Below are 25,290 nucleotides of genomic sequence, written 5' to 3'. Positions count from 1 at the left end.
GGCACTCTTAAAACTCATTTTACATGTGCAAAAATAGGCACGGGAAGAATTTTCAGCAAGAAAGACAGAAGGTAAAACAGAGTTAGGAAATGGAAAGGGGCAACTAACTACCTCATATTTTGGGGAAAGCTGGTAATATGTTTAGATAGAAGATTTTGGTAAAACATTCAGGGCTTTTTGGGCCATCTTGAACCTGTTACTTTTTGTTCTTGGACGTGTTTTCCCACTGATTTGCAAAAGTGTAGGGATGTCTTGAGGCTTAGAGTTGATATCTGGGATTCAGCAATTTTTTATTTACGGGGAAAAAATTTTTGGTAAGTGTTGTATGTTTTCCAACGATCACAAATAAAGAGGTTATCTCTTTACAGATAAGTAAAAAGTAGCAATTACAAGGAACACTTCAGGGGGTTCAGACCTGAGGGGCGTTCTTACAGTAATACATTAAAATTTTACAGGCCCTAGCTTGCAGTGAAGACTACGTTTCCCAGCGTGCACTGCGCCGCCTGCAAGTACTACGCCTTCCATCACTAGGGCAGGGCGCGTACCGCGGAGCGCAATGCACTTTGGGGATTGTAGTTTTTTGCAGGCCCAACCATTCCAACGGCCCCGGAAGCAGCCCCCGGAAGTGCCGGCCCAAAGAGGTGGAGTCCGGGCGGTGGCGGCGGCAGTGGCGGTTGCCAGGATCCCGCGTTGCCGTCTGAGACCAGTAATATGGCGGGGAGGAGAAGGAGAAGGCGGCGGCGGACCGAGCTGCGCTCTGTCAGTACCAATTGAGCCGTTTGCTTCCTGACAAGGCCCGTGGCGAGGGGGAAAAAAAAAGCTGACGAGGCCGTGGGAGATCAGGTGTGTGCTTAAGGAGGGAACTAGATCCTCAGCGGGTCCCGGCTTTTAGGTCACTGGGGGAGGCGGAATTGGCGCCCTGAGAGCTGAGGGTGAACTCTGTGCCGAACCTGCATGCAGGTGGTGGACCCCTGAGCTTCGAGTCTCTAGAAAAGCGCCGAGTGTGAGGAGACAGGTGCCCGGGGACCAGCGACACTCGGCGCGGAGGTGATGCTCGGATGCTGGTGCTGCCTGGGCCCTCGGGATGGAGCCCCATCAAAGGAGCTGGGGGAGGTGGGCGTGGGGCGCTGGGGGCAAGGCAGAGGGTCCCTAGCAAATAAACTCGAGACAGAGCCGTAATCGCCTCACGTTGATAAAACTGGACCGTTTTTCTCTCCCAAGATACTGGCGAGGGAGCGTCCTCAGGGTGTGCACTGGACATTCTGAAAGCCGGTTACCACAACCAAAGGCCCTAGGAGTGCTGTTTACTCTGCCTTTGCGACCCCGGGGAATAAGCTTGAGGCTAATAAAGCAAATTCTCTTGATTGCCCCTGATACTGCTAGGTGATTCCTATTCTGCAGCGTTATAATCCCGGTTCCCTACCCCCAGTTTAGGCAAGTGACAGGCTCCCAGAGATTGATTTGATGGACAGGGGTCTGGAAACAACGAAATGAGGACGGTGTTGTCCCCCTTTCTGTGTTTTAAAGTTACATTTGGATCCTACGAGGAACAAAGCACCGTCGCTACCCTCCCGATATTCATAACCTAGTGACAAAAATCATAATAATCATCCATCCTCTTAATAATAAAAGCAGTCCCCTATACTGGTCCTTTCAGCGTGTCCTGCATTATGCTAATTGCCACACACGTTTTAGTTCATTGAATTATTGAGACAGATACTCTGATTATCCCTGCGTTACAGATGAGGAAATTGAGGCATAGAGATGGTAAGAAAATTGCCAAGAACACACAGCTAATATGTCCCCGAATAAGAAACTTTCCTCTTTATTGCCTATACAAAAAGTTTGTCTTTGGGAGGACTAGGGGGTAAACGAGCAGCTAGCATCCGAAAACACAGCAAGATCTGTTCTGTTACTTGCACTATCCCCTTTAGTGACATTTCTGGTAGAACACTGGTGAGGAGCACCCGTCTATGGGGTTTGCAAAGAGACTCATTTGGAGAAGGGTCATGGTGTAAATGGAGAAGACAAGGCCTGTCTGAACTTGATGCAGCTGAAAATTGTTAATTCAAGTGGACTGGTAATGCCTGCTGGTAAACTGTGGGTCGGTAGATTTGTGGTTGGAGTGGCATTGTAGTCAAGGCTCTGTTCAAAAAAAAAAACTTTGCTGACAGGTAATTGTGTGAGAAATGAAGTGCCTTCTTGCTAATCATATAGGATACAATGCTCATTTTTGAAATGATTGCCTTTGCAGTTGAGAGGTACCAGTTTCTTTGGAGAATAGGATCATCCATGAAACTACCAGTCTTTAAATTCCATTCTTCCTCGCTAGCTTCTTTTTTATCTAGTCCACTCTCTCCTTTTTTTCTTCTCTCCTGGTTTGCATTATTGTTTGAACCAATTACCCTAATTCATTTATTCATTACTTTTATCAAGTGCCTACTGTGTGCTGACACTGTTCTATGTAATGGGGATTCAGTGGTGAGCAAGACTGAAAAGGTACCTGTGCTTATGGAGCTTACATTTTGGTGGAGGAAGACAGACAAAACCCAAGGAGATAAACAAGATAATTTCAGATAGTGGTAAGTGCTATGAAAATTGGGAAATAGCAGGGTAATGTGATAGTGAGTAAACGCAGGATTAATTTAGATGGGATAATCAGGGATGGCCTCTTTGAGGTCAGGGAAATTCACATTGAGGCTGAAGGATAGGAAAATTCTTTCATGCTTTAGGATCATTTGGTAATTTCCATAATCAACCATATTTAGCACTTGTATTTGGGTATTAAAAGCCCTATCATATGCCCTAGTTATGCTGTAATAAAAAATCTAACACGGTACATCTGCAATATGCATGACAAACGTGTGCTGTTTAAGAGATTTGAATTTAACTTTCCAAAGCAATTGGCATATCTGTATGAGGTTGTTGAAAGAAAAATAAAACTTGCCACAAAAACATTTTATTCATTCTTTACATTCCCCAGAACTTTAAAATAGAATTTCATACTTTGCTTGTGTATACATAGAAAATAAATATTTCTTATAATTGTATAGTCATCTGTTTACATGCCCTATAATGCTGAATGCGTGGGTTGTGTTAAAAAATATTTTTAAGTATTTTAGTAGAAATGGAGTTGTTTGAATTTCTCTTACATTTTAACTTCTGCATATTTTGGTTGTTAAGATAACATAATGAGGGTTGAAATCCAGACTAAAAAATGAGGCCTTGGTATGTCATGCAGAAAGGTGTTGTGGTTTTTTTTGTTGTTGTTGTTTGTTTTGTTTTTTTTACTTTTGCTTGTTTTATGAATAAAAGCTTGAAAAATAATCTCATTCACACTCCAGTATAATTTTCTTTGAAATTAAACTCATACTTTTCATAAGTTGAATATAGAAATAATTAGAATTGATGGGATGGTAGGAAGAAGTTTTATTAATAAGAAGACTACCAGTTGGTCAAAATTAGCAATATATCTTATTTTTCATAATCAAATCATAATATGCTTTTTCTTCATTTCTAATTATGCTATAATGTGTCCCTGACATTTTAGTGTACTACATTTTTAAGTACCTTAATGCTTAAGACAGTATCATATTCTATCTTATTTCATTGCTGCGTATCCCATATCGTCAATTAAATTTTCCACCCCCCACCTTTTTTGGTTAATTGTTTTAAAGTGAACACCTAAGGGAACATTATTGTATTTTTCTGTTTTCACAGTTCATACCCTTGCTGGTTATGAGTCTGATGTCTCTCTTTTCATTTTCTCTTATTTAAAGGAAACGATGCCAGACATAAAGCTGTGGAAACAGGCAATCAAATATTTAACATTAGCTAAATGAATGAACATGGTGGCTAATCCTTCCTGTTTACCTTGCATTTTCATAGCCATCATCACACTTTTCCAGAAGTTGTGAAATTACTGGGCTGATTGTTTTAAGTAGTTTGGTGGTGCTTAGAATTTTCAACAATAAGATAGTATTATTAAGAGAGCCAGTAGATACTCTGGTTTCCACCTGTGACTGATTTGTCTGGTGACTGTGGAGACCAGATATATTTTCAAGATGTGAAAGTACTAATAGACTTTGAACTTCATGATAACAGAAGAATTTTAAAAGGTAAATATCCTCTTTTATGTAAATAGCCTTTTTGTCTTTTTTTTTCTTTTGGCATTTTTACCTTTGTATGATTTAGTTTTTCTTGTGTAGATAAGTCCTGCTGAGGAAAATACAATATTCTAGTTTATAATCTGAAGTGAGTAAAGTGGTGTAGAACTTTTGTTCCTTTTAAGAATTTTTCCCTGGTGAGTTCTTAGCACTTTTCTAAACAAATCATATTTAAAGATTGATTTATATACATATGTTTGGGAATATTTAATATAGGAAGCAAGGCTTCACTGGGTAGGATCTTGAGGTGCTTACCTCTACTTAAGAATTCGCTGTTCATCAGTGAAAAAAAAAAATTCTGGGGGCCAGTTCTAGGAATTGTGAATGCTAGAAATATTTAAGTGCTCTATAAAATTTGCCAAATCATGAAGATCTGTTTTTCTCAGCACATTGCAAGTGACATTTTTCTCTCTGACAGTGTAATTGTGGGAAGATGGAGGAGTATGAGAAGTTCTGTGAGAATAGTCTCGCCAGAGTCCAGCAGGCATCACTGTCCACGGAGAGCTTTCTACCTGTCCCATCTGAAAGCATCTCACTTATCCGCTTCCATGGAGTGGCTGTGCTTTCTCCACTGGTAAACATTCTATGATTTTTAAATAATCTTTTTTTCTATACTGAGTCACTAAGGTAAGTTTACAGAAAAGCAAAAAAAGGGTTATAAACATTGAAAAAATGCTTCGTATTCATAATTAAATATAAAAGAGTTAGCGTTTTTTCATCTACTAGATTGGCAAAAATCTGCTAAGACCTACCGTTCCTTAGGTTGTGGGGAAAAAGCACTTATCCTACATTTTTTCTGAGAGAATCAGCTGATTTTATTTTTTGGAGATCATTTTGGTAGTGTTTATCAGAATTTGAAAGTATATGTAACCTTTGATTTAGCAATTCCATTTTTGGGAATATCTTACACTTATACTGCTCTTTGTGCCCGAAGAAATACATACAGGTTATGGTAGCATTGTTTGAAATATCAAAAGATTAACAAACAACGTAAATGTCCAGTAGTGGACTAGTTTAAAGACTGTGGCCCATTTTATAGAAATCTCATACATGCCATTGAAATGAGTACAATAGACCTACATGTGCAGGCATGGAAGGATCTCCACAGTCTATTGTAAATCACTGCACACATCGTGCTCTCTGGAGCAGGGTAGAATAGTGCTTACAAGCCTGGCTCTGGAGCCTGCTGTCCTTGGTTTAAATCACTGCTCTGCCACCTACCTGCTGTGTGAACTTGCAGGTCCATTTTCTTTTCTTGTACTTCTTTTCTTTTTTCTTTCTTTCTCCCTCTCTCTCTTTCTCTCGCTCCCTTGCTCTCTTTCTCTTTGTCTCTCTCCCCCTCTCTCCTTCCCTCTCTCCCTCCCTCTCTGCCCTCCCCTTCCCTGTTTATTTAGTTATTTTGAAAGAGAGAGCATGAGCATGGGAGGCAGAGAGAGCAGAAGAGAGGGATAATCCCAAGCACGCTCTGCAATGTTAGTGCGGAGCCCCATATAGGACTTGAACCATGAGATCATGACCTGAGCCTGAATCAAGAGTCAGATTCTTAAGTGACTGAACCACTCAGGCCACCCGCATTTTCTTTATTTTTGAAATGAGAATAAAAATAGTGTCTACTTTAATAGGACTCTTTGGAGAATTAAATGATCTAATACATGTAAAATGCTTAGAACACTACTTGGATCATAGGAGGTACTCAATATATGTTATATAACAGGAGGTTCAATATATGTTAACTATTTGGGTTTTTATATGAGATTCTTTTTCTTAGGAATGATAAAGGAATACAGGATGAGAAGGAAGACACACTTTTCATTGTAAACTCTTTCATACTGATTGAATGTTTTTAAAATGTGTGTGACTTTATTTCAAACCAGAAAATTAATATAATTGAAAGAAATTGCATGAAAAAAATTTTTTTATATAACAGGAGGTAAAAGATCAATATTTTCTGCCAACTTTTTGTAATGACATTTTCAAACATACAGAAAAATAGAAAGGGTAGTGCAGTGACTCCTCACATGTATACCATCTAGATTTAATAATTTTTAACACTTTTGCCATCTTTGCTTTATGGTGTTTGTGATTTTATATATATGTAGATGTGTATATATACATACATGCTTTTTTTTTTTTTTTTTTTTTTTGCGGAGCCATTTGAAAATTGAAGCCGTATAACAATTTTCTCTTAAATGTTTTGGTATAAATATTCTAAAAATAAGATATTCTCCTACATAAAATCCCCAATGCCATCATCACATCCTAAGAAGATTAGTAATAATTTTAATAGCATCTAATATTTTGTTCATATTTAGATTTCTCCATTTGTGTTCAAAATGTCTGTTATACTATTTTTTTTCCTAATCTGGGTCCAGTCAGAGTTCAAAAATACCATTTGCTTATTGTGGTTTTTTTTTTTTTTTTTTAAGTTGATTTATTTATTTTGAGAGAGTGAGAGAGAGGAGAGAGAGAGAGAGAATCCCAAGCAGGCTCTGCACTGTCATCACAGAGCCCAACCTGGGGCTCGATCTCATGAATTGTGAGATCGTGACCTGAGCCAAAATCAAGAGTCAGACCCTTAACTGAGTTACCCAGGAGCCCCCAAAAGGGCTTATTTTATTTCTCATTTTAGAGCATTGGGTAAGTGAACAGGTTTTTTTCTTTCTTTTTAACTTTTTTATTCAGTCGAGAATAATTTACATGCAGTAGAATGCACAGATCTCAAGTTCATTAGAACTTGAGTTCCATGAGTTTTCATGAGTTCCATGAGTTTTCATATATGGCGTACATCTGTATAACTCACACCTACACAGAACATTCTTGTACCCACAGAAAGATCTCCCATGCCCCATCCTCCTCATTACCCCTCACTACTGCTCAGATATCTTTCCCTGTGGTTTTATCTGTTCCATGTTTTAATCATTCTGATTCAAAGCCTTCTGATTTTATGATATTTTCATATTTATGAGAAATAATTATATATTTATGATGTTTTGCAGCTTACCATTGAGAGAAGGAAGGAAATGCAACAAGAAAAGCAGAAAGCACTTGATGTAGAAACAAGAAAGCATGTAAATAAGAAGAAAGATTTACTGGCTCGTGTCCAGGAGATTCTTGAAAATGTTCAGGTGTGTAATGTAGGCTTTTAAAAATTATAATTAAGAAATCATGAGGTAAGCATTGATGATAATTTTTCAGAAATATGTTTGCACTTACTAGTTAGTTACCAATATATTTTACTATAATGTTTGAGAAGCTTTGTAGTTTGTAATATTCCATTTCAGCTACTCCAAAGAACACTCACTTGCTTGTTAGTGATGCCTAGTACTTGAATCAGAGGGTACTTAGACAATGGAGCCCTACCCTGAATATAATTGCTTATTGTCTGTGTCTTATGACTCTAAAAACATGGAATTCTCAGTGACAAAATGATAGAATCGACCATTGTGGTTTACCTCTGAACTAATCAGACTATTGACTCAATGACCTTATTCTCATTCTCTGCTAAAGTAAATAACTGCCCCCAATTTTTTTTGGTGAAAATTACCCTCTTAAATACACAAATGCAATTTAGATTAGATAAGTAGAATTGTCTACATTCATCTTAGATCCAAATAGAAACCATTTAAACAATACATTCATGCTGTTTGCAATTATTTTTATTTAGCTGAATTTAAATTTGTATAAACAATTTAAGGTCTGGATCATACTAAAAAAAACCCAAATGAATTATGTTGAACAAATTATGTCTACCATACATAGCACTGTTCTGCAGGCTACATTTAAAATTTTCTTCATAATCTTAAGGGTTTGCAGTCTGTATAATTCATACTAGATGACACATGTATAATGAACCTGAGACTATTTCCCACCAACTGCTACCTTCATTTCTCCGTGGGTAGTAATTTAATTTGCAGATTATAATTACTGTCCATATTAAGTTTAAGGCTCATTTTAGTAGTGTACAAAATCATAGTTGCTGTATACACAAATGTGAAACGTGAGGTATTTTAAGAAAACATTTTATTTTACTTAAACCTATGAGTATGTTCCTGGGTTTGGTGAGTATGTATCACTTTTGTTTTATTTTGATCCTGAGGTTGTGACTAAGTATACTTTGTTGTACTGTTTATTGCATTAGTACCTGGAAACCATTATATGTCTTGGGATTTGTAAGGTAAAACAGGAGTGCCATATGGTCTAGGGAAAAAACACATACACAACGACCTAAAAATCTTTAAAAAAAATTTTTTTTTTAATGTTTATTTATTTTTGAGACAGAGAGAGACAGAGCATAAACGGGGGAGAGTCAGAGAGAGAGAGGGAAACACAGAATCCGAAGCAGCCTCCAGGCTCTGAGGTGTCAGCACAGAGCCTGATGCAGGGCTCGAACTCACAGACCATGAGATCATGACCTGAGCCGAAGTCGGACGCTTAACCGACTGAGCTACCCAGGCACCCCTAAAAATCTTTTAATATTCAGGATTCTGGAGTCTGTATTGATAATATGATAATTTCTGTCAGCTTAACATATACTTGTATAATCTTTAAAAACCATCCTAGTTCACTTTTTATTCTTTTTTTAAACGTTTATTTATTTATTTTGGGGGGTTGGTGAGCTGTGTGCATGGGGAAGGGATAGAGAGAGAGGGACAGAGATAGAGAATCCCAAGCAGGCTTTGCACTTTCAGTGCAGAACCTGATGCAGGGTTCAAACTCACAAATTGTGAGATCATGACCTGAACTGAAATCCAGAGTCGGGCACCCCCTAGTTCACTTTTTATTCTTTTGCAAAGTCAAATGATTTAGATAGAAAGTGTAATTTTAATTTTTTCTGTTGGATCTCTTGTGTATCAATTGTTCTCTTAATTTGGATTTTTTTTTTTTTAATGTTTATTTATTTTGGAGACAGAGCACAAGTGGGGGAGGGGCAGCGAGAGCCAGAGACAGAATCTGAAACAGGCTGCAGGCTCTGTCAGCACAGAGCCCAACCTGGGGCTCAAACCCACAAACCATGAGATCATGACCTGAGCTGAAGTCAGACACTTAACCAACTGAGCCACCCAGGTGCCCCTGGAAAAAAATTTTAAATGTTTATTTATTTTTGAGAGAGAGAGAGAGTACATGTGAGCAGGGGAGGGGCGGGGGAAGGTAGAGGATCCAAAGCAAGGCTACCATCTGACACCAGAGAGCCCGATGTGGGGCTTGAACTCACAAACTGCAAGATCATGACCTGAGCTCAAGTTGGACACTTGACTGACTGAGCCACCCAGGTGCCCCTTAATTCAGAATTTTTTTTACTTTTGCTTGTTGCAAAACTCATTAACAGGTTGCTGTTTAAAAATGGCCATCGGTTAATCAAATTGAAGTTTGCTTTAATGATTTGGATTTTAAATTGAAAATTTTATTTCTAAGTAACTTAAGCCACATGGCTGAGCTTTCATTTACTACAAATTTGCCTCATCATATAGAAGGATTTTAGTTACAATGTTTAGTTTTAGTTACTACAAAATATGTTAGTCTTTGTTAAAGAAGGAGTCATCTATGTAAGAAATTTATTTGCTATTTTAACTCATACCTTGGTATGCTTCGATGACAGCTTTCATAGGAGGAACAGCTGGTGACATTAATAACATGTAAGCCAAAAGAAAGTTAATGAGACTCCTTCTATTCCAAGATTAAATTGCACATGGATATATGAATATACGTGTATACCCATACACATACATACATACATATTGTATCAGATTAGATAATCTCCTTTTTTTTCTTTTAATCTTTAAATAAACAGGCCAGAATGACCAATGGATATTTTTTATAGTAATTTGTGCTCCCTGTGATATAGGACACAATAGAAAAAGGTTATCTCAGTTTTTGTTTGTTTGTGTTTTCAAATATTAGAACTCTTAATTTTCTATTTCAATTTTATTTTAGAAAACAAAGGCTTTTTTTGTGTAGTAAGGGAATATTAATTTTTAAATTTCCTTTTTCAGGTTAGAAAAGCACCTAATGCTAGTGATTTTGATCCATGGGAGACTGAAACGGTTTACTCTAATTCAGAAGAGAGAAACCTGAATGTCCCTGCTATGTTTCCAAATATCTTGCCAAGCCCTACTGAACACTCTACTTTAGGAAAGTCTGAAAAGATAACTGGAATTTTGCCACTGAATAATGAGGACCGATTTAAATTCAATGGGATAGACTTAGCTAGGGACTCAGAAGAATTTAATTCTCTGAAGCAGTGTGATATTTCAGATATTAGCCCTGCGGAAAACGAAGCTTCTGTAAAAACCCCCTCAGCAACTCCACAGGAGACTCTTACATCTGATGGTCTCTTGCCAACACATGAAGAACCGGATCCATCACTTTCGGAAGTTACTCCAGATCCCTACATAATGAGTCTTCAGAACCTGATGAAAAAGTCAAAGGAATATATAGAAAGAGAACAGTCTAGACGCAGTCTGAGAAGTAGTGCAAAGAGGAGTGTTAACGAGAGTCATTCAGATAAAGAGAATGATGCTGGTAAAGTGACTGACTATGGAAAGGAAAAGGCACAGTTGACTGGCAAACACTGTGGTTCAGTTATTCCTGACAAACCAAGCCTTAATAAATCAAATGTTCTTCTCCAAGGTGCTTCCGCTCAAGCAAGCAGCATGAATACATCAGTTTTAGGTAGCTTTTCTAAAGTGGACATACCTGTACGAACTGGCCATCACACTATTTTAGATCCTGATTCTGATTTTAAAGTCATTCCCACTTTTGTTACCGAAAATAATGTTATCAAAAGTCTTACTGGTTCATATGCCAAATTACCTACTCCAGAGCCAAGCCTGAGTCCTAAAATGCATCGAAGGCATTCTAGACCATCATCAGCATGTCATATACTTATAAATAACCCAATAAACGCCTGTGAGTTAAGTCCTAAAGGAAAAGAACAGACGATAGACTTAGTTGTTCAAGATACTGAGGAAAAAACACAAATACCTGAAACTGTGCCAAAGTTACCAGTTGATTTAGGAGTTTGTTCAAGCAAGGTTTATGTCACCAAAAATACATCTGAAGCCATACAGGAAGTGGTTTTAGGTAAATCAAATCAGGTATGTCAGTCTTCAGGAAATCACCTAGAAAATAAGGTTATTCATGGACTTGATGTCATGGAAGGTCACTTACCATGTGATGGGAGAGGACCACACAAAATGGATAGTACATGTACTGCGATGCCAAGATCGCATGAGCCGTATGCCACCGGTCAGTGTGTAGTGAGTCAAAACTTTGGACCCATGAATGCACTCAAGTCAGCCAATGTGTTAGAGAAAAACTCCTGCAATTTACAGATGGAACTGAATAAGTCTTATGATGTAAAAAACCCATCTCCTTTACTGATGCAAAACCAGAATACCAGACAGCAGATGGACACCCCTACAGTGTCCTGTGGAAATGAACAATTTTTGGATAACAGTTTTGAGAAAGTTAAACGGAGACTTGATTTAGATATTGATAGTTTGCAAAAAGAAAACTGCCCTTTTGTCTTAACAACCGGAATAACTGAACAGGAAAGGCAACATTTGCCAGAAAAAAGATACCCTAAGGGATCTGTCTACATCAACAAGAATAAAATGTTAGAAAGTAGTTCCAAAGGTAAGGAAACTCTGAAGTGTTTGATACCCTCCCAGCAGATGGCCCCTGTATTTAATACTTTTAATTGACATTTTGAAAAACAATAATTGTCTTCATTTGTTCATCAGGATATTTAATTTCATTTCTCTTGTCAGATAACATATCATTAGCTATAGTTTATTGCCATTTGATAGGCTTTCTTAAAGGATTTTCTTTTTTTGAGAGAGAGAGAGAGAGAGCAAGCAAGCACACAAGCAGGGGAGGGTCAGAGGAGGGAGAGAGAATCTTAAGCAGCCTCCATACCCAGCTCTGGCTGACACAGGGCTCGATCCCATGACTGAGATCATGACCTGAGCTGAAATTAAGAGTCAGAAGCTTAATGGACTGAGCCACGCAGGCACCCCTCTTCAAGGATTTTCTTATTTAAAATGTGAATCTTTCACAGTTCACTTTGTATCACAGAGAGTATTGTTAATGACTGGAGGAAAAAGTTCTTGCATGAAACATCACTCACGGTTTTAATCTAGTGTATTACTATGATATTTTCTTTTTGGACTGTGGTTTCTAATATTTTCATCAGTCCTTTCATTTGTAATGAGCTCCTCATGTAATTGGTCCTTCAGGGAACACCTGAACATCAAATTATTAGAGAAAAATCACAAGTCCCTGTGAGTAGCGTTTCAAGAATGGCATCTTTATTGATAAAAAATATTTCAAATTTCTTCCTCATCTAGTGTTATATTAACAGCAACTTGTTAAAACATGCCTTCTTCATTAATCCTTATTTTGTTGTCATGGTTCATCATTCTTCATTACTGATACGGAAGATCTGAGTCAAGTAAATGAAGTTCTTGGACATAAACATTTCAGTTCTAATGTGATAAATATCTTCCTAAAAAAACCTTCACATTCTGTAAAGTTGCACACTATGACAGGGTTTATAGGACAAATAGGGTTTTAAGGCCTGTGTAACTTTATAAGAACTTTAATAAATAAACGTCAGTCGATATCTGGGGAGCCAACCTGGATAATCCAGACAGACAGTACAGCATGGCTGGAGGCTGTCCCCATGAGTAGCAGACACCCACAAAGCCAACCATGGTGCAGTTCTGGCAGTGCTTTAATAGGGGTGAGGCCAGTCATGGAGGTAGCCGGCTTGCTGTCAGATGAGCCCCTGGACAGTGCTCATTTATGAAATTCTTAAGGTAGAGCTGAATGATCTCTCACTATTGGTTGTGTGGTTGGGCTAAGGAGCTTTTTCCTTTTTTGCTAAAAGTTGTAATTCTAGCCCTGCTTTTCTAGTCCCTTTTGCCTATGAAAAATTGCACATGAACAAATGCAAACTGTTGTAAATGAATACAATGTATTTAGGAACAAATTATGGGGGTACCATAGAAGATAGACAGTATGCTTATCTTCAGTGACAATCATTGACTGTATATTCGGAAAGAATAATTCTTTGAATTTTGTTGAATCGTGATGGATCCATGAATATGTGCTATGTCTGTGTAATACTTGGTATTTCAACATTTCAGAGTGGCTTACCCCTTTCTATTCAGTAAGTTGTATAGTTGTAATGATTTAATACATTTTTTAGTTAGTAATTCTGATATATGTAATTTTAATTTCCGATGTGTTTTGGAACCTGAAGCTGAGAAGCTTTGCACTATCAAAGGAACATTTATTTAAAAAACCAAACCAAAACAAAACTACAAGCCACAATACCAGAGATCCTGGGGAAGAACAAGAGTCAGAAGAATAAACAGATGAGAATCACATCTTGAGGTTAATTTGAGTGAGGAGAATCCAGACTGAACACATGGTCTTGGCTCCATCAGTTCAGATCGTGATGCGATCTGTTGAGCGTGGATGGTGGTGACACACAGGCCTTTATTTGGTAGCATGCAGTGAGGGGAGGGGCAGAGGATGTGGTTCACAGTGGGGACCTGGCTGTGCCTTGATTGTGTCATGTCAGATGTCGGAATGCTCTTTGGTCAGAAGCATAATTTAAATTGTGTATCAGATATTAGTAAATTTTCTAAATTTGAGGGTATGTGTTTCTTTTCAGAAGGCGAGGAGATATTAAAAAGCAAGATGTTAGCTTTTGAAGAAATGCGGAAGAGACTAGAAGAACAGCATGCCCAGCAGTTATCACTACTCATAGCTGAGCAGGAAAGGGAACAGGAAAGATTGCAAAAGGTGAGGAATTAAAATGTAAGGACATGGGGCTGGTAAGTGGAAGTTAGCCCAGGATATGTGTGAGTTTTGGTCACACGTTATGTATAGGATACTTGTAGTTTTTCCCCCTGTATATCTTAATCTAAGGGGGTGATTGATTTTGATACATGGATATTGCCGAATTGTGAGGTTTGATATTTAGCTTATCTAAAAATAAATGCATAATTTATCAAAAGGAGACTTCCGATTCCTTGACTCAAAACGTTTAATATTTTTCAAAGGTATTTTTTACATAGATGCTGAAATATGCATTCTGCATGAGTGTATTGAAGGGGAAGAATACTTGTTTTAAGATTTCACGTGAGGTAGGAAAACTTGAAATTAATCATTTGCTGATAATACCCCATTACTTTTAGCTAAACCTAAAATGGTGGTATTTTGGGATATAATTAAAAGATATAGCAGGTTATAATACATGGTTAATCTACAGGAAATAGAAGAACAGGAGAAAATGTTAAAAGAAAAGAAGGCAGCTGAAGCCTCTGAATTGGGCATTCACAGTGCAGTGGACTTAGAATGGAGAAAAGTGAGTGACTCTGGTTTGCTGGAAACAATGCTGTCTCAAGTGGACTCACTCCATACTTCAAATTCAAATAGTTCTGGTAAATGTTTTTAGAATTCTCTTCCATTTGGGAAAGTTATCCCACAGCAAGGTATTTTATTTGGCACACCTTAAGGCTATAGCTCTGTTCTTTTTTTTTTTTTAATGTTCATTTTTGCGAGAGAGAGAATGCATGCATATGCAAGCAGGGGAGGGGCAGACAGAGGAGACAGAGTAGCTGAAGCCAGCTTTGTGCTGACAGCAGAGAGCCTGATGTGGGGCTCAAACTCCTGAACCATGAAATCGTGACTTGAGCCAAAGTCAGACACTTAACTGACTGAGGCACCCAGGTGCCCCCAAACTGTAGCTCTTCAAGTAATTTTATTTACCAGTAACTAGTGAAAAATGAAATGATGGCAGATCAAAGACTAGTGAGCAGGTGTTCATGAGAAAAGCCACCTCAGTGAGGAAAATACTAGGAAATTTGACTCAGAGCCCAGGCTTTGTTTATTCATGCAGCAGGTGATGTGCTTTAACTGAAAACAGTTTGCCATCTCCTGAGTGATCTTGAATTACATCTAATTCTTCAGACCCAGCAAGAGCATATCTTCACATCTTCAATTATCCAGAGATGCTGTTTGTGTTGAGAAGCTCCATCTGGTGCATAAGCTTAAAGTCCATAAATATTTTAAGTCTGCACATGGATTAGTTTCAGAGGCGGTTGTTCTTCTTAGTGAGTCATAAGTGTTTATTTGGACATTCTGCATATTCTGATTATATAATATCAAGTATAATACTCTATGTATATTTATTTTTCCAGGTTTCACGAACTCTGCCCTACAGCATAGCTTTGGTTCTGCAAATGAAGCACCCTTCTACCTCTGGGGATCATCAACTAGTGGCTTCACCAAACTCTCAGTAACAAGGGCTTTTGGAAGGGCCAAAACTAAATGGTCTCAGGTGGGCATACTTCATGATATTTGTGTATCCGTCTGTCTAGCTATATTTTTTAAAGAGGTACATTATCTTAGGTTGTACAAATGGGGACAGATATTTTTGCCATACATCAAATAGCTTAGCTTTTGTCAGAGATGAAACTACACAGAGCACACATATGTAGAAGAATTTAGCTTATTGTAATAGATTGGGAAAACATCTTGAGTATAATGCTCAGATCCTCAAATAATTGTATCTGTCTTATTTCTTCCAGGTTTTCAGTCCAGAAGTACAAACAAAATTTAACAAAGTAACTGCAGTGGCAAAAGGATTTCTAACTCGTAGGCTTATGCAGACAGATAAGCTAAAACAACTTCGCCAAACCGTAAAAGTAAGAAGCTTGTCCATTGTTTGTATTTCACTTCTGTCTCAGTCTCCCAGTTCAGTGATAGCTAGTCACTAGCTGGAGTTGACCAATTCGTTCAGAACTTAGGCAGTTCCAACATTTTTTTAGTCACTGCAATAGAGGCAGTTACAGAAATCTGATTAATCTCAGTCTGATAATTTTTTTAAATATTTAAATGAAGTAGTTTGGGTATTTTTGTCTTGCTTTAGAGAGTGCTGTTTGCCTTCTGATAAGTAATAGTTTTATGTTCTCACTGATTTTGAATTGGCTGAGAAAAAATCAAAAGAAAATTCCAGTGATCATCAATCTTTCTAGAAGAGTGGTTTTTGAAGGAGCATTTCTTCTTCCAGGACACTATGGAATTCATAAGAAGCTTTCAGTCAGAGGCACCATTAAAGAGAGGAGTTGTCTCAGCACAAGATGCTTCTCTTCAGGAAAGAGTGTTAGCTCAGGTAAATGCCCACATCCTGTAGGCTTTTAGGGAATGGACATTTATATCTCTCCCTTCATTTCACCACTGAAAATAGGTTTCCATTAAAACTTTAACCTTTTTCTCTAAGTGAAAGTGCATAGAATATTACTAAATTCTAATCTCATCTTTTTAAATGGGCACAATATTTTCTTCTTTTGAACCTAGTTGCGAGCTGCCCTGTATGGTATTCATGACATATTCTTTGTAATGGATGCAGCTGAGAGAATGTCTATTCTCCATCATGACCGAGAAGTTCGCAAAGAGAAAATGCTCAGGCAAATGGTATGTTATCTGATTTTTTAATGAATGAGTGAAAAAGAAAAACTCTATTTCTTCTATGCTCGCAAGACACTTCTGATACCAAATGTGTGAGGTTTTCCCCCACTCCAGCAGGGTGTCCTACAATTCAATTCTGATTCTTTCTACTTGGAGTTAAGAGTCAGATACTACAAGGTAAGGAGGCAGTTAAGATTCCCCCATCCAAAGTCTCAGGTTGTCACTTATACTTCTGACCGACCAGCTTTAAAACAGGGTTCCCACAACCCTGTCTTTGGGTTTGATAATTTTCTAGAGTGGCCTACAATACTCAGGGAATTTACTGGTTTATTATATAATAAAGGACATAATTAAGGATATAGATGAACCACCAGATGAAGAGATAGATAGGGCAAGGACTGGAAGGGTCTTGAGGGCATGAGCTTCTGTCTGCATAGAGGACATCTTCCTGGCACATGGATGTGTTCACTGCCTGGAAGCTCTCTGAACGCCATATTTTAGGTGTTTTTATGGAGGCTTTCTCATACAGGCATGATCAATGATTAACTCAATCTCCAGCCCTTCTCTTGTCTCTGCAAGATAAGAAGCTAAGGCTGAATGTTCCAAGCTTCTACTCAGGCTTGGTCTTTCTGATGAATAGTCTGCACCTGGGGGCCCCCCAAAAAGTTGTTCGATTAGAACAAAAGACGCTCCTGTCACCCAGAAAATGACAAGGGATTGGAGCTGTGTGTCAGGAACTGAGGTAAAAAGCCAAATATTAGAACAAAAGATGCTTCTACCAGGGCACCTGGGTGGCTCAGTCAGTTAACTGACTGTCTGACTGTTGATTTCAGCTCTGGCCTTGATCTCAAGGTTCATGGGGTTGAGCCCTGCATTGGGCTCTGCACTGACAGAGTGTAGCCTCCTTGGGACTCTTTCTTTCTCCTCTTTCTCTCCCAAAATAAATAAGTAAACTTATTTAAAAAAAAATGTTTCTACTCTTTCACTCTCAGATTTGCAAGGGTTTTGGGAGCTCTGTGTTAGGAACAGGTGTCAAAGATCAAATATTAGCAGGAAGTAGGGGCAGAGACCAATATATTTCTTATTTCACAATGAGGTTCTTCTGGGTTTGGGGTAATTGATACTAAATCTCATTCTCTCTCTTTTTTTTAAGTTTATTTTGAGAGAAAGAGTGGGGAGGGGCAGAGAGAGAAGGAGAGAGAGAGAATCCCAAGCAGGCTCTGGGCTGTCAGTGCAGAGCCCTACGCAGGCCTCAATTCCACGAACCATGATATCGTGACCTGAGCCAAAATCCAGAGTCTGACACTTAACCTAACTGACTGAGCCACCCAGGTGCCCCTCATTCCCTATTTTGACTTCAGCAGCTTCCCTGCAATTCTTAAGCACAGACAATCCCCAGGATTACCAGCAACATGCAACTCTGATGACAGATTTAAAAGAATTGCATATTGTTTTGTGATTGGATTTTGGAGTTGAAGCTTTGACTGTTGTTTGGATGGCTTATAAAAAACTATCACTGGCTCCGCATTGAATTTCCTTGAAACTATCATGTAGATTTTGCCTTTTTTGGAAACCAGAGTTATTTGAAATATATCAGGGTGTTGGAGGAATGTGGTTTGAGTCATTGGTCTTCATGTGGTAGCCAAAAGAAAAGCCAAGTTTATTACTTCATTGGGAAAAATCATTGTAATTATTAACAAATTGGACTGTTTCAGTTCTAAAGACAGACTAAAATTCAGAATGCTAGTAAGAGAAGATTTTCTGTGCAGTTTGAGATCATCCTACATTATTTTAGTGGTATTACTGGTACCATTAAAGCTTTTTGTTTTGTATTTTAAAGGACAGAATGAAAAGCCCACGAGTGGCCCTGTCAGCTGCAACACAGAAGTCTCTCGATAGGAAGAAGTACATGAAGTAAGTGTACTTCCTGTCACATCACATTAATCCAGTTATTGCCAAACCAATTAATTTTAGTCATCTATTGGTCTCTTTGTGTATTCAAATTAGAAAAAAGAACAGTTCACGTTTTGACAGCTGAGCTGAGAAATCTCTTTTTATATAAATAGTTTTATTACTCAGGTGATAAAATCTGATTTAATCTTTAGGTAAAACATATAAACTACTAAATTTGACAGTGTTCAACTTGTGTAATCGATAGCCATTCAGCCTTAAAAATAGTTAATCTTTATATTCACTGTCAATTTTACTTCTTTTGGATATATTCTTTTTTTTTTTTAATATTTATTTTTGAGATAGTGCCAGCAGAGGAGGGGCAGAGAGAGAAGGGGACAGAGGATCTGAAGCAGGATCCCAAGCAGGCTCCATGCTGACAGCAGTGAGCCTGATGCGGGTCTTGAACTCACAAATTGTGAGATCGTGACCTGAGCCCAAGTCGGATGCTCAACTGACTGAGCCACCCAGGCAACCCTGTAGTCTTTTTCTAATATGTGAAAGACTTCACGGGAGGGAAACCTAATGCAAAGTGACTATCATTGCAAGCTGCTTCTTTCTGGAAAGTAGTCTCTGGTGTGCTTAGTACAGCTGAGTAGTACAAAACTTGTAAATGATTTGTTTCTGTCATCGTGTATCACATCTGTAAGGGTTTTCTCTCCCTTTCTAAATACATTGTGTGTCCTTATTTTTATGTTGTGTTAGAGCTGCTGAGATGGGAATGCCAAATAAGAAATTTCTGGTTAAACAAAATCTTTCTGAAACAAGGTGAGAAAAATTACTTCATCTCTGTGAGAAGCTATTTATTTATTTAAAAAAAAGATTTTCTTTGTAAATGCCAAGCTTGCTCTTTGTTGAGTTATTTCTAACTTGACATCAGCAGAACACTCCCAGCTGATTGGAGGACTGAAGAATGGCCAAGATCCATATTAACACTAGGTCATGTAGCTGGCTATATGACAGACCACATGTCTCAGGACCTTTCTATAGGACATGCTGTCTTGGGTAGAAATTTGAGCCCCCGATGTCCTGAGTTCAGCTCACAGTCTAGGACTTACTTAGGATAATTATTTAAAAACCTTAGAAATCTAGCTTAATATTTCAGACCTGTTTTCTACTTTTACAAGAGTGATGTTACTTCCCTTGGATGTTTGAAAGGAAAAGTTGGTTTTTGTGAAGCGTATAAATAAACTATCTAACACACAAGAATTAAACACTTGAGACATCCAGACAAAAACCTAAGATTTGGGCTCTTGGTGAAAAAAATATAAGTACCCTATTAATATGCTTCAATCATTGTGATTTGCTCCGTGGTATTACATTGGTATATCTGCATAGATGACCAGTGTCACCTCACTGTTAATCATCTTTCACCTATTTAAAAAATGGGGGGGGGGGGGGGCGGGGATAACTGAATTTATGTCAGTCTCTTCTGAATTAATTTTTTACTTACTTTGTTAACAGAGTCCTTCAGCCAAACCAAGGACAGAATGCACCAGTTCATAGGCTACTTAGTAGACAAGGGTAAGAATGCCACCCCTGGGTATTTAAAAACATCTAAAGCAAGATGAGCTTTGAGAGGGAAAAATAATTTAGTATCTTTACATAAAGGATATCTATTTTACAAGAGTGATTTGTTTTATAGCATTGCGAAGATCTTTTAAGTTTTGTGCTCCAAGATAATCCTTTGGTGTACTGTTGTGTATTATATCTTAATTACCATCTTATGTTGGCATGCTTTTACTTTTCATTTCATACCATTTTGCTCATTAAGTATTGTAAGCATCCATATAGTAAGTTCAGCATCACCAAAGTGATCCTTCCAACAAAGTATAAGCCTTGGTTCTAGTCTCCCGATGAAGGAAAGCGTAGCTTCCTTGCTGTGCGCATTCGTGAGACTTAAGTTCTTTCCAAGCATATTTGCACTTTGAACTGTTGCAGTATGGTTGCTTTCTTTGAATGTTGAACATTTAGATCTTGATGCAAGTGACTTATTAATTCTTTTATATTCAATTAGAACCCCTAAGACATCAGTGAAGGGGGTTGTGCAAAATAGACAGAAGTCTTCACAGAGCAGAGTGCCTAACAGAGCGCCTGTTTCAGGTGTGTAGCAAATGAGTTCTTCAAGCCCATTCAATAGAAGGACGTGCACGAGCTGCCCCACGATGCAGGCCATACGAGTGCAATGTCTTGTCTTTCCTTGCCACCATAATTTGGGCATATTCACAGTCATTCCTGCTAATGACCACCGTGTTAGTATTTTGTGGCGGTCAGGAGACCTTGGTAAAACTGTGTGTCCAATCTTGGCTTCTGTAATAATCCCGTGGAAACGCTATACATTTTTTTAATCTGAAAAATCTGTAGAATTGTATGTGCCTAATTGAGAAAACCTTTTTATAAACGAGTAAAGTATAATAATCTGATGCCTAAATCTGTGCATGTTTGTTGAGCTTTGGGGCAGTGTATCACCCAGGAATATTTGTATCTGCACATAAAGTGATGAAAAATTTCTCCCTCTGGCCACAAGATCACATGTGAATATGCCAGGCGGGAGGGGGTAAGTTTTGTTTCTGTTATTTTGTGGATTTTAAATTCTGTTTATGGTGGCAAGAAGACAAATTTAATATGAAACTCATGCCAAACTTTTAAGCTAATGTTTTAATATTTGGTAGGTGTCTTTGTTAAGATACTTTGATAAGCTCACCAAAAATTATGTGATCCATTAAACATACTTTCAAAATGCTTTGCTTTAACTACACTTCTTTCTAAACATTTAAAAGAAACCAAAAATTAATCACTAGGCAATGAGTTAATCATTTTAATCTTCCCATTAATATACAATTAATTACTAGGCAATGAGTTATTTAATCAATTCTAATCTTCCCATTAATATACAACTAGGCATATTTAGAGCTTTTATTACTAACTGATTTCCTCCAAATTAGGAGGGAATGAACAACATAAGAAATTTTTTTTGTTATTGCCATTTGTTCACATAAGTTCAAAGAGGGAACAAGATACTGAACATAGCTTTGAAATGATTGCTGACTTTTTGCATGTATGTAGTGAATTTAATTTATAATGTTGCACTTGTAGAGGATAATGTAAAAGGTCATCTTTTGGAAGCCACTGTGAGTGACAGTCAATGGAGGTGTTTTAAAGGGGGTTATGTAGTTGAGGATTCTGCTTCCTCCAGAGGTGGTCAGAATCACCTGGTTTGAAAGGTAACTAGGAGAAGTCCAAGCAAACACCAGATCTGCGGCTTGTGAAGTTATGTGGGATTTCAAGACATTTTCAATTTTTTCCCATATTAGAGTCACATATTGTGATAAATTCTGGCCAGCTGGCAGTTGATTGAGGAGTTAGTACTGTTTTGCGTGATATTATTTATTGCCACAGTGACTACTCTCCATGTTCTTGTCTCATGCATTTCATCTCCACTGTTTGTCCCTTGTGAATTTGTAAGAAAAAGAGCCAAGTAATACTCAACAGTATGAAGGATGAATAGGAAGTCACATTAGGAACGGAGTAGTGCAGTCAGTCATGTCCTCAAGTTCGATGTTTAGAACTATTGTGGTTTAATTGCATTGCAACATAATTATAAATACAAATGAACTTAACTCTTAAATGAACATGTACAATTACTATGTATCCAAACAAGTACAAAATTTCTTTCCTATTTTTCTAAAGATTTATTTATACCTGAGTGCCTAGACAACTGAAAAAGACTAACGATTTTATCATTGTATGTAAATTGAAAAATTATGGTATGACTGATTAAGATTCTAAGTATGAATCTCAACCCAGGGACCCATAGTTGCAGTTGAAAAGATTTTTCTTTCCTGCTTAGATTCTTAGTGGCTTGGATTGTGTTACAAACAAACTTGAAACTTATGCTTTAGTTTGATCCACATGGAGAATGAATGTTTATTAAGCAATTGATAGAAAGCTAGTTTTTTTTGTGATGACAGACTTTCATACTCTAAGATTGGAGTAGAATGCCAAGGGCTTACAGCTTGCTGCAGAGCACTTAAAGTTTATAGTTCTTACAAACTCAATTGCAATCACTGATCGTATGTTTTAAGACCTGTTTGGCTCATTTGATGTCTGGTGCTTGACTCAGGAGTTTATAGTGAAATTCAGAAACCACTAATTAAAGCAGAGTCGGAAGCAGTATGGCACAGTGGTTATTGGGTCAAACAGCAAATCAGGTGTAACTGGGTTCTCAGAGTATCTGTTACTTAGGCAAGTGACTTCCTCTCCCATGTCTCGGCTGTATTCTTAAAATAGTAGTAAGTTTCTACCTTGGGATTATGTTATGTAAGGATTAAATATAATAATGTACATTGCCTAGCTCAGTGCTTGGCATTATATAGTAAACACTCATTAAACGGTATTATAAAAAAACTGACATTGAGAAATAATATTAGTTTTGCTCTATTTTTAGGAGCATATGCAGGAAAAACCCAAAGAAAGCGGCCAAATGTTGCGACAATTTAAGAAGACAACATTCGTTAGGATAACCAAGGGGTGGATGGGAGGTTTCATGCATACAGTTTTCCCTGCCCAGGACTTTTTATTTAAGCCTGGACTGTTTACACAGGCAAAGTGACATCAAAGGGCTGAGCAATTATCTGGGCAACTTGATCAGTCTGGTTAATTCCTTCCCTACACCGTCATTTTCCTCTTAATTTTAGGTTTGGGTGAAGGCACATTAGTATTTAGTAATTGACCATCTCTTTGCTTAACCTGTACAAACCTAAGTTTGTTTTCTGTAGCCAGATGTCTGCAGAGAATGTTTTTGTAAACTTAAAGGGCATTTGGATTTATTTCTATAAAATGTCAAAAAGGTGTGATAAATTACAAATTAAGTTCTCAAATATAAATTTCATTCATCTCTGCATACTGATTGCTAAATTTGATAAGTTAGATACTGTTGTATTTGAGGGGAAATTACTGCAGAAGGATGTTTTTCTCCTGGTTTATGTAACTTTAAAAACTGGTTAATCTCTCAGTCTTCATATTCTTGGATTTACGGGATAACCACATAGGAGAAAACACTCGCCTGCTGATTGTGGTCCACCCCAACTTTACCATAGAAGTGGTTGGGGGCCACTGCTTTGATCAAAGTACATTCCTCTTAACAGCTAGTTGTCTTGTGCAGATATGTTAGGTTTAATGTATGTTACCCCAGTACTCTTGGAAACACTTCTCCTAAATCATAAAATCTTTCTATGGAGGGTAAAAAATTAGGGGAGATAGCACAATCTTCTGGAATGTAGTAGCACCTAGGAGTGAATCAGTGCATCCATTTCTGTAAAATAGAGTAACGCTGCATGCGCTTCTGTTTTCTTGGTGGTCTGCGTCTTGTCTTTCTTCATGGTCTGCTCTTTGTAGCTTGCTTGATTTAGGAGAGACTAAAGGGCTATATGATAACAAGTTCAGATTTGCAGATGGAACAGGAATATTGTCAAGCTGAAGTTATGCATTACTGAGGAGGCACTGTTGTTTAAGGTTTTCATCACTGACATATTCATTTAAAATATAAACCAAAAAATGTTACCAAGGGAACATGATTTTATGAAAGTGAATGCCACTGTTAATTTATCATACCATTTCCAAAAAGGGCTTTGTGCTTCTCACATAAAATCGGGACTGTGTACATTTACTCTTTCTAACTTGAATTTTAAAATGATACTGGTATTTTGAAAATGCAGACTGTATATATTCTTAATATCCTTTGAAGAAGGTGGAGATAAAGATTGTTTTCTCCAGTTTTCGGCCCTATTTAAAAGTTAGCTATTACATCCAGCTGTAGACCGTAATAATCTACCCAGGGTGTAAACTTGATTTTCTTTATTGAGATGTATCATTTGTTGAGTGAGTGAGCCAGGAAATCAGAAGGCGGTCAAAAATGTCTGAGTTACTGATATATTCTTTATAAAGTATAGCAAAATATCTTAATATGATAAATTGTGCTTTATCATTCTGAAAACTCAGGATACAGCTTACTCATATTATTGTGGGTCTTTCCAGAAAGACAGATACTTCCAAATTTTGTGTGCACTAATGCAAATTAGCTAAAAAAAAAAAATAGTTTGTTTTGGAGAAAGTTAAAACTAGCTTTAGATTAAGGTTGACAAACTTGAGTGTTGTTTTTTTTAAAGATAAAAGCCTGTGTGTTTTACACATATTTTAATGTTCACAGCTTTTCCTCATAAAAGTGCCAGACATCGTTTTGTGCTTTTGATGGATTTTTAATTTATATACATTATTTTTGTTACTTTTACTTTGAGTGGAATGCCCATTAATGTAAATTGTATTTATTTTTATACTTTAATTTTCACTAGTTTTGCTTCTAGGCAGAAGGCAAAATAAACTTTTCATCTTAAAAGAAATGTAGTTTGATCTTCTTTATTTACCAATGGAAGGACCGTTGATGGATGCTGAAAAGTATCTGGCCAAAACAATCCGTAACATGATCTTTTTTTTAATCATTAAAAGCCCCACGAAAGGTATATCCCACCATTTAGGGTGTAACCTATACCAGTGCTTCGTCCAGCATCCGAGTTTTGCACAAACCGTACTTTGCAGGCGGTGAAAAGGTCACCGGGGCGCTAACGGGCTTGGCTTTTTAGGAGCCGGCCGCCTGCGCGGGGCCAAAGGGGAGGGGTGCTCAGCTTGCCGCTCC

General features: G+C 37.7%; 1 protein-coding gene across 9 annotated transcripts; it reads left to right on the top strand.

Moving 5' to 3' along the window:
- Positions 1-632: 632 nt before the first annotated feature.
- CCP110 (centriolar coiled-coil protein 110) lies at positions 633-24,997 on the top strand. Of its 9 annotated transcripts, none has more exons than XM_043560413.1 (16): positions 633-843; positions 2,437-2,582; positions 4,585-4,740; positions 7,163-7,291; positions 10,157-11,801; positions 13,852-13,979; positions 14,449-14,620; positions 15,380-15,519; positions 15,770-15,886; positions 16,252-16,353; positions 16,539-16,655; positions 18,490-18,563; positions 19,305-19,367; positions 20,064-20,123; positions 20,617-20,702; positions 23,047-24,997. In XM_043560413.1, the coding sequence occupies exons 3-16, from the start codon at positions 4,600-4,602 to the stop codon at positions 23,097-23,099; spliced, it is 3,027 nt and encodes a 1,008-aa protein (XP_043416348.1). In that variant the 5' UTR covers positions 633-843; positions 2,437-2,582; positions 4,585-4,599; the 3' UTR covers positions 23,100-24,997. The 9 variants fall into 9 exon arrangements, with proteins under 9 accessions (XP_043416348.1, XP_043416346.1, XP_043416347.1 ...); XM_043560411.1 differs by having other exon boundaries at positions 13,849-13,979; XM_043560412.1 differs by lacking the exon at positions 2,437-2,582 and having other exon boundaries at positions 13,849-13,979.
- Positions 24,998-25,290: the final 293 nt, after the last annotated feature.

This window comes from Prionailurus bengalensis, chromosome E3 (assembly GCF_016509475.1).
Source record: "Prionailurus bengalensis isolate Pbe53 chromosome E3, Fcat_Pben_1.1_paternal_pri, whole genome shotgun sequence".
Classification (NCBI taxonomy): domain Eukaryota; kingdom Metazoa; phylum Chordata; class Mammalia; order Carnivora; family Felidae; genus Prionailurus; species Prionailurus bengalensis.
This window is presented reverse-complemented; position numbering and strand designations above follow the sequence as displayed.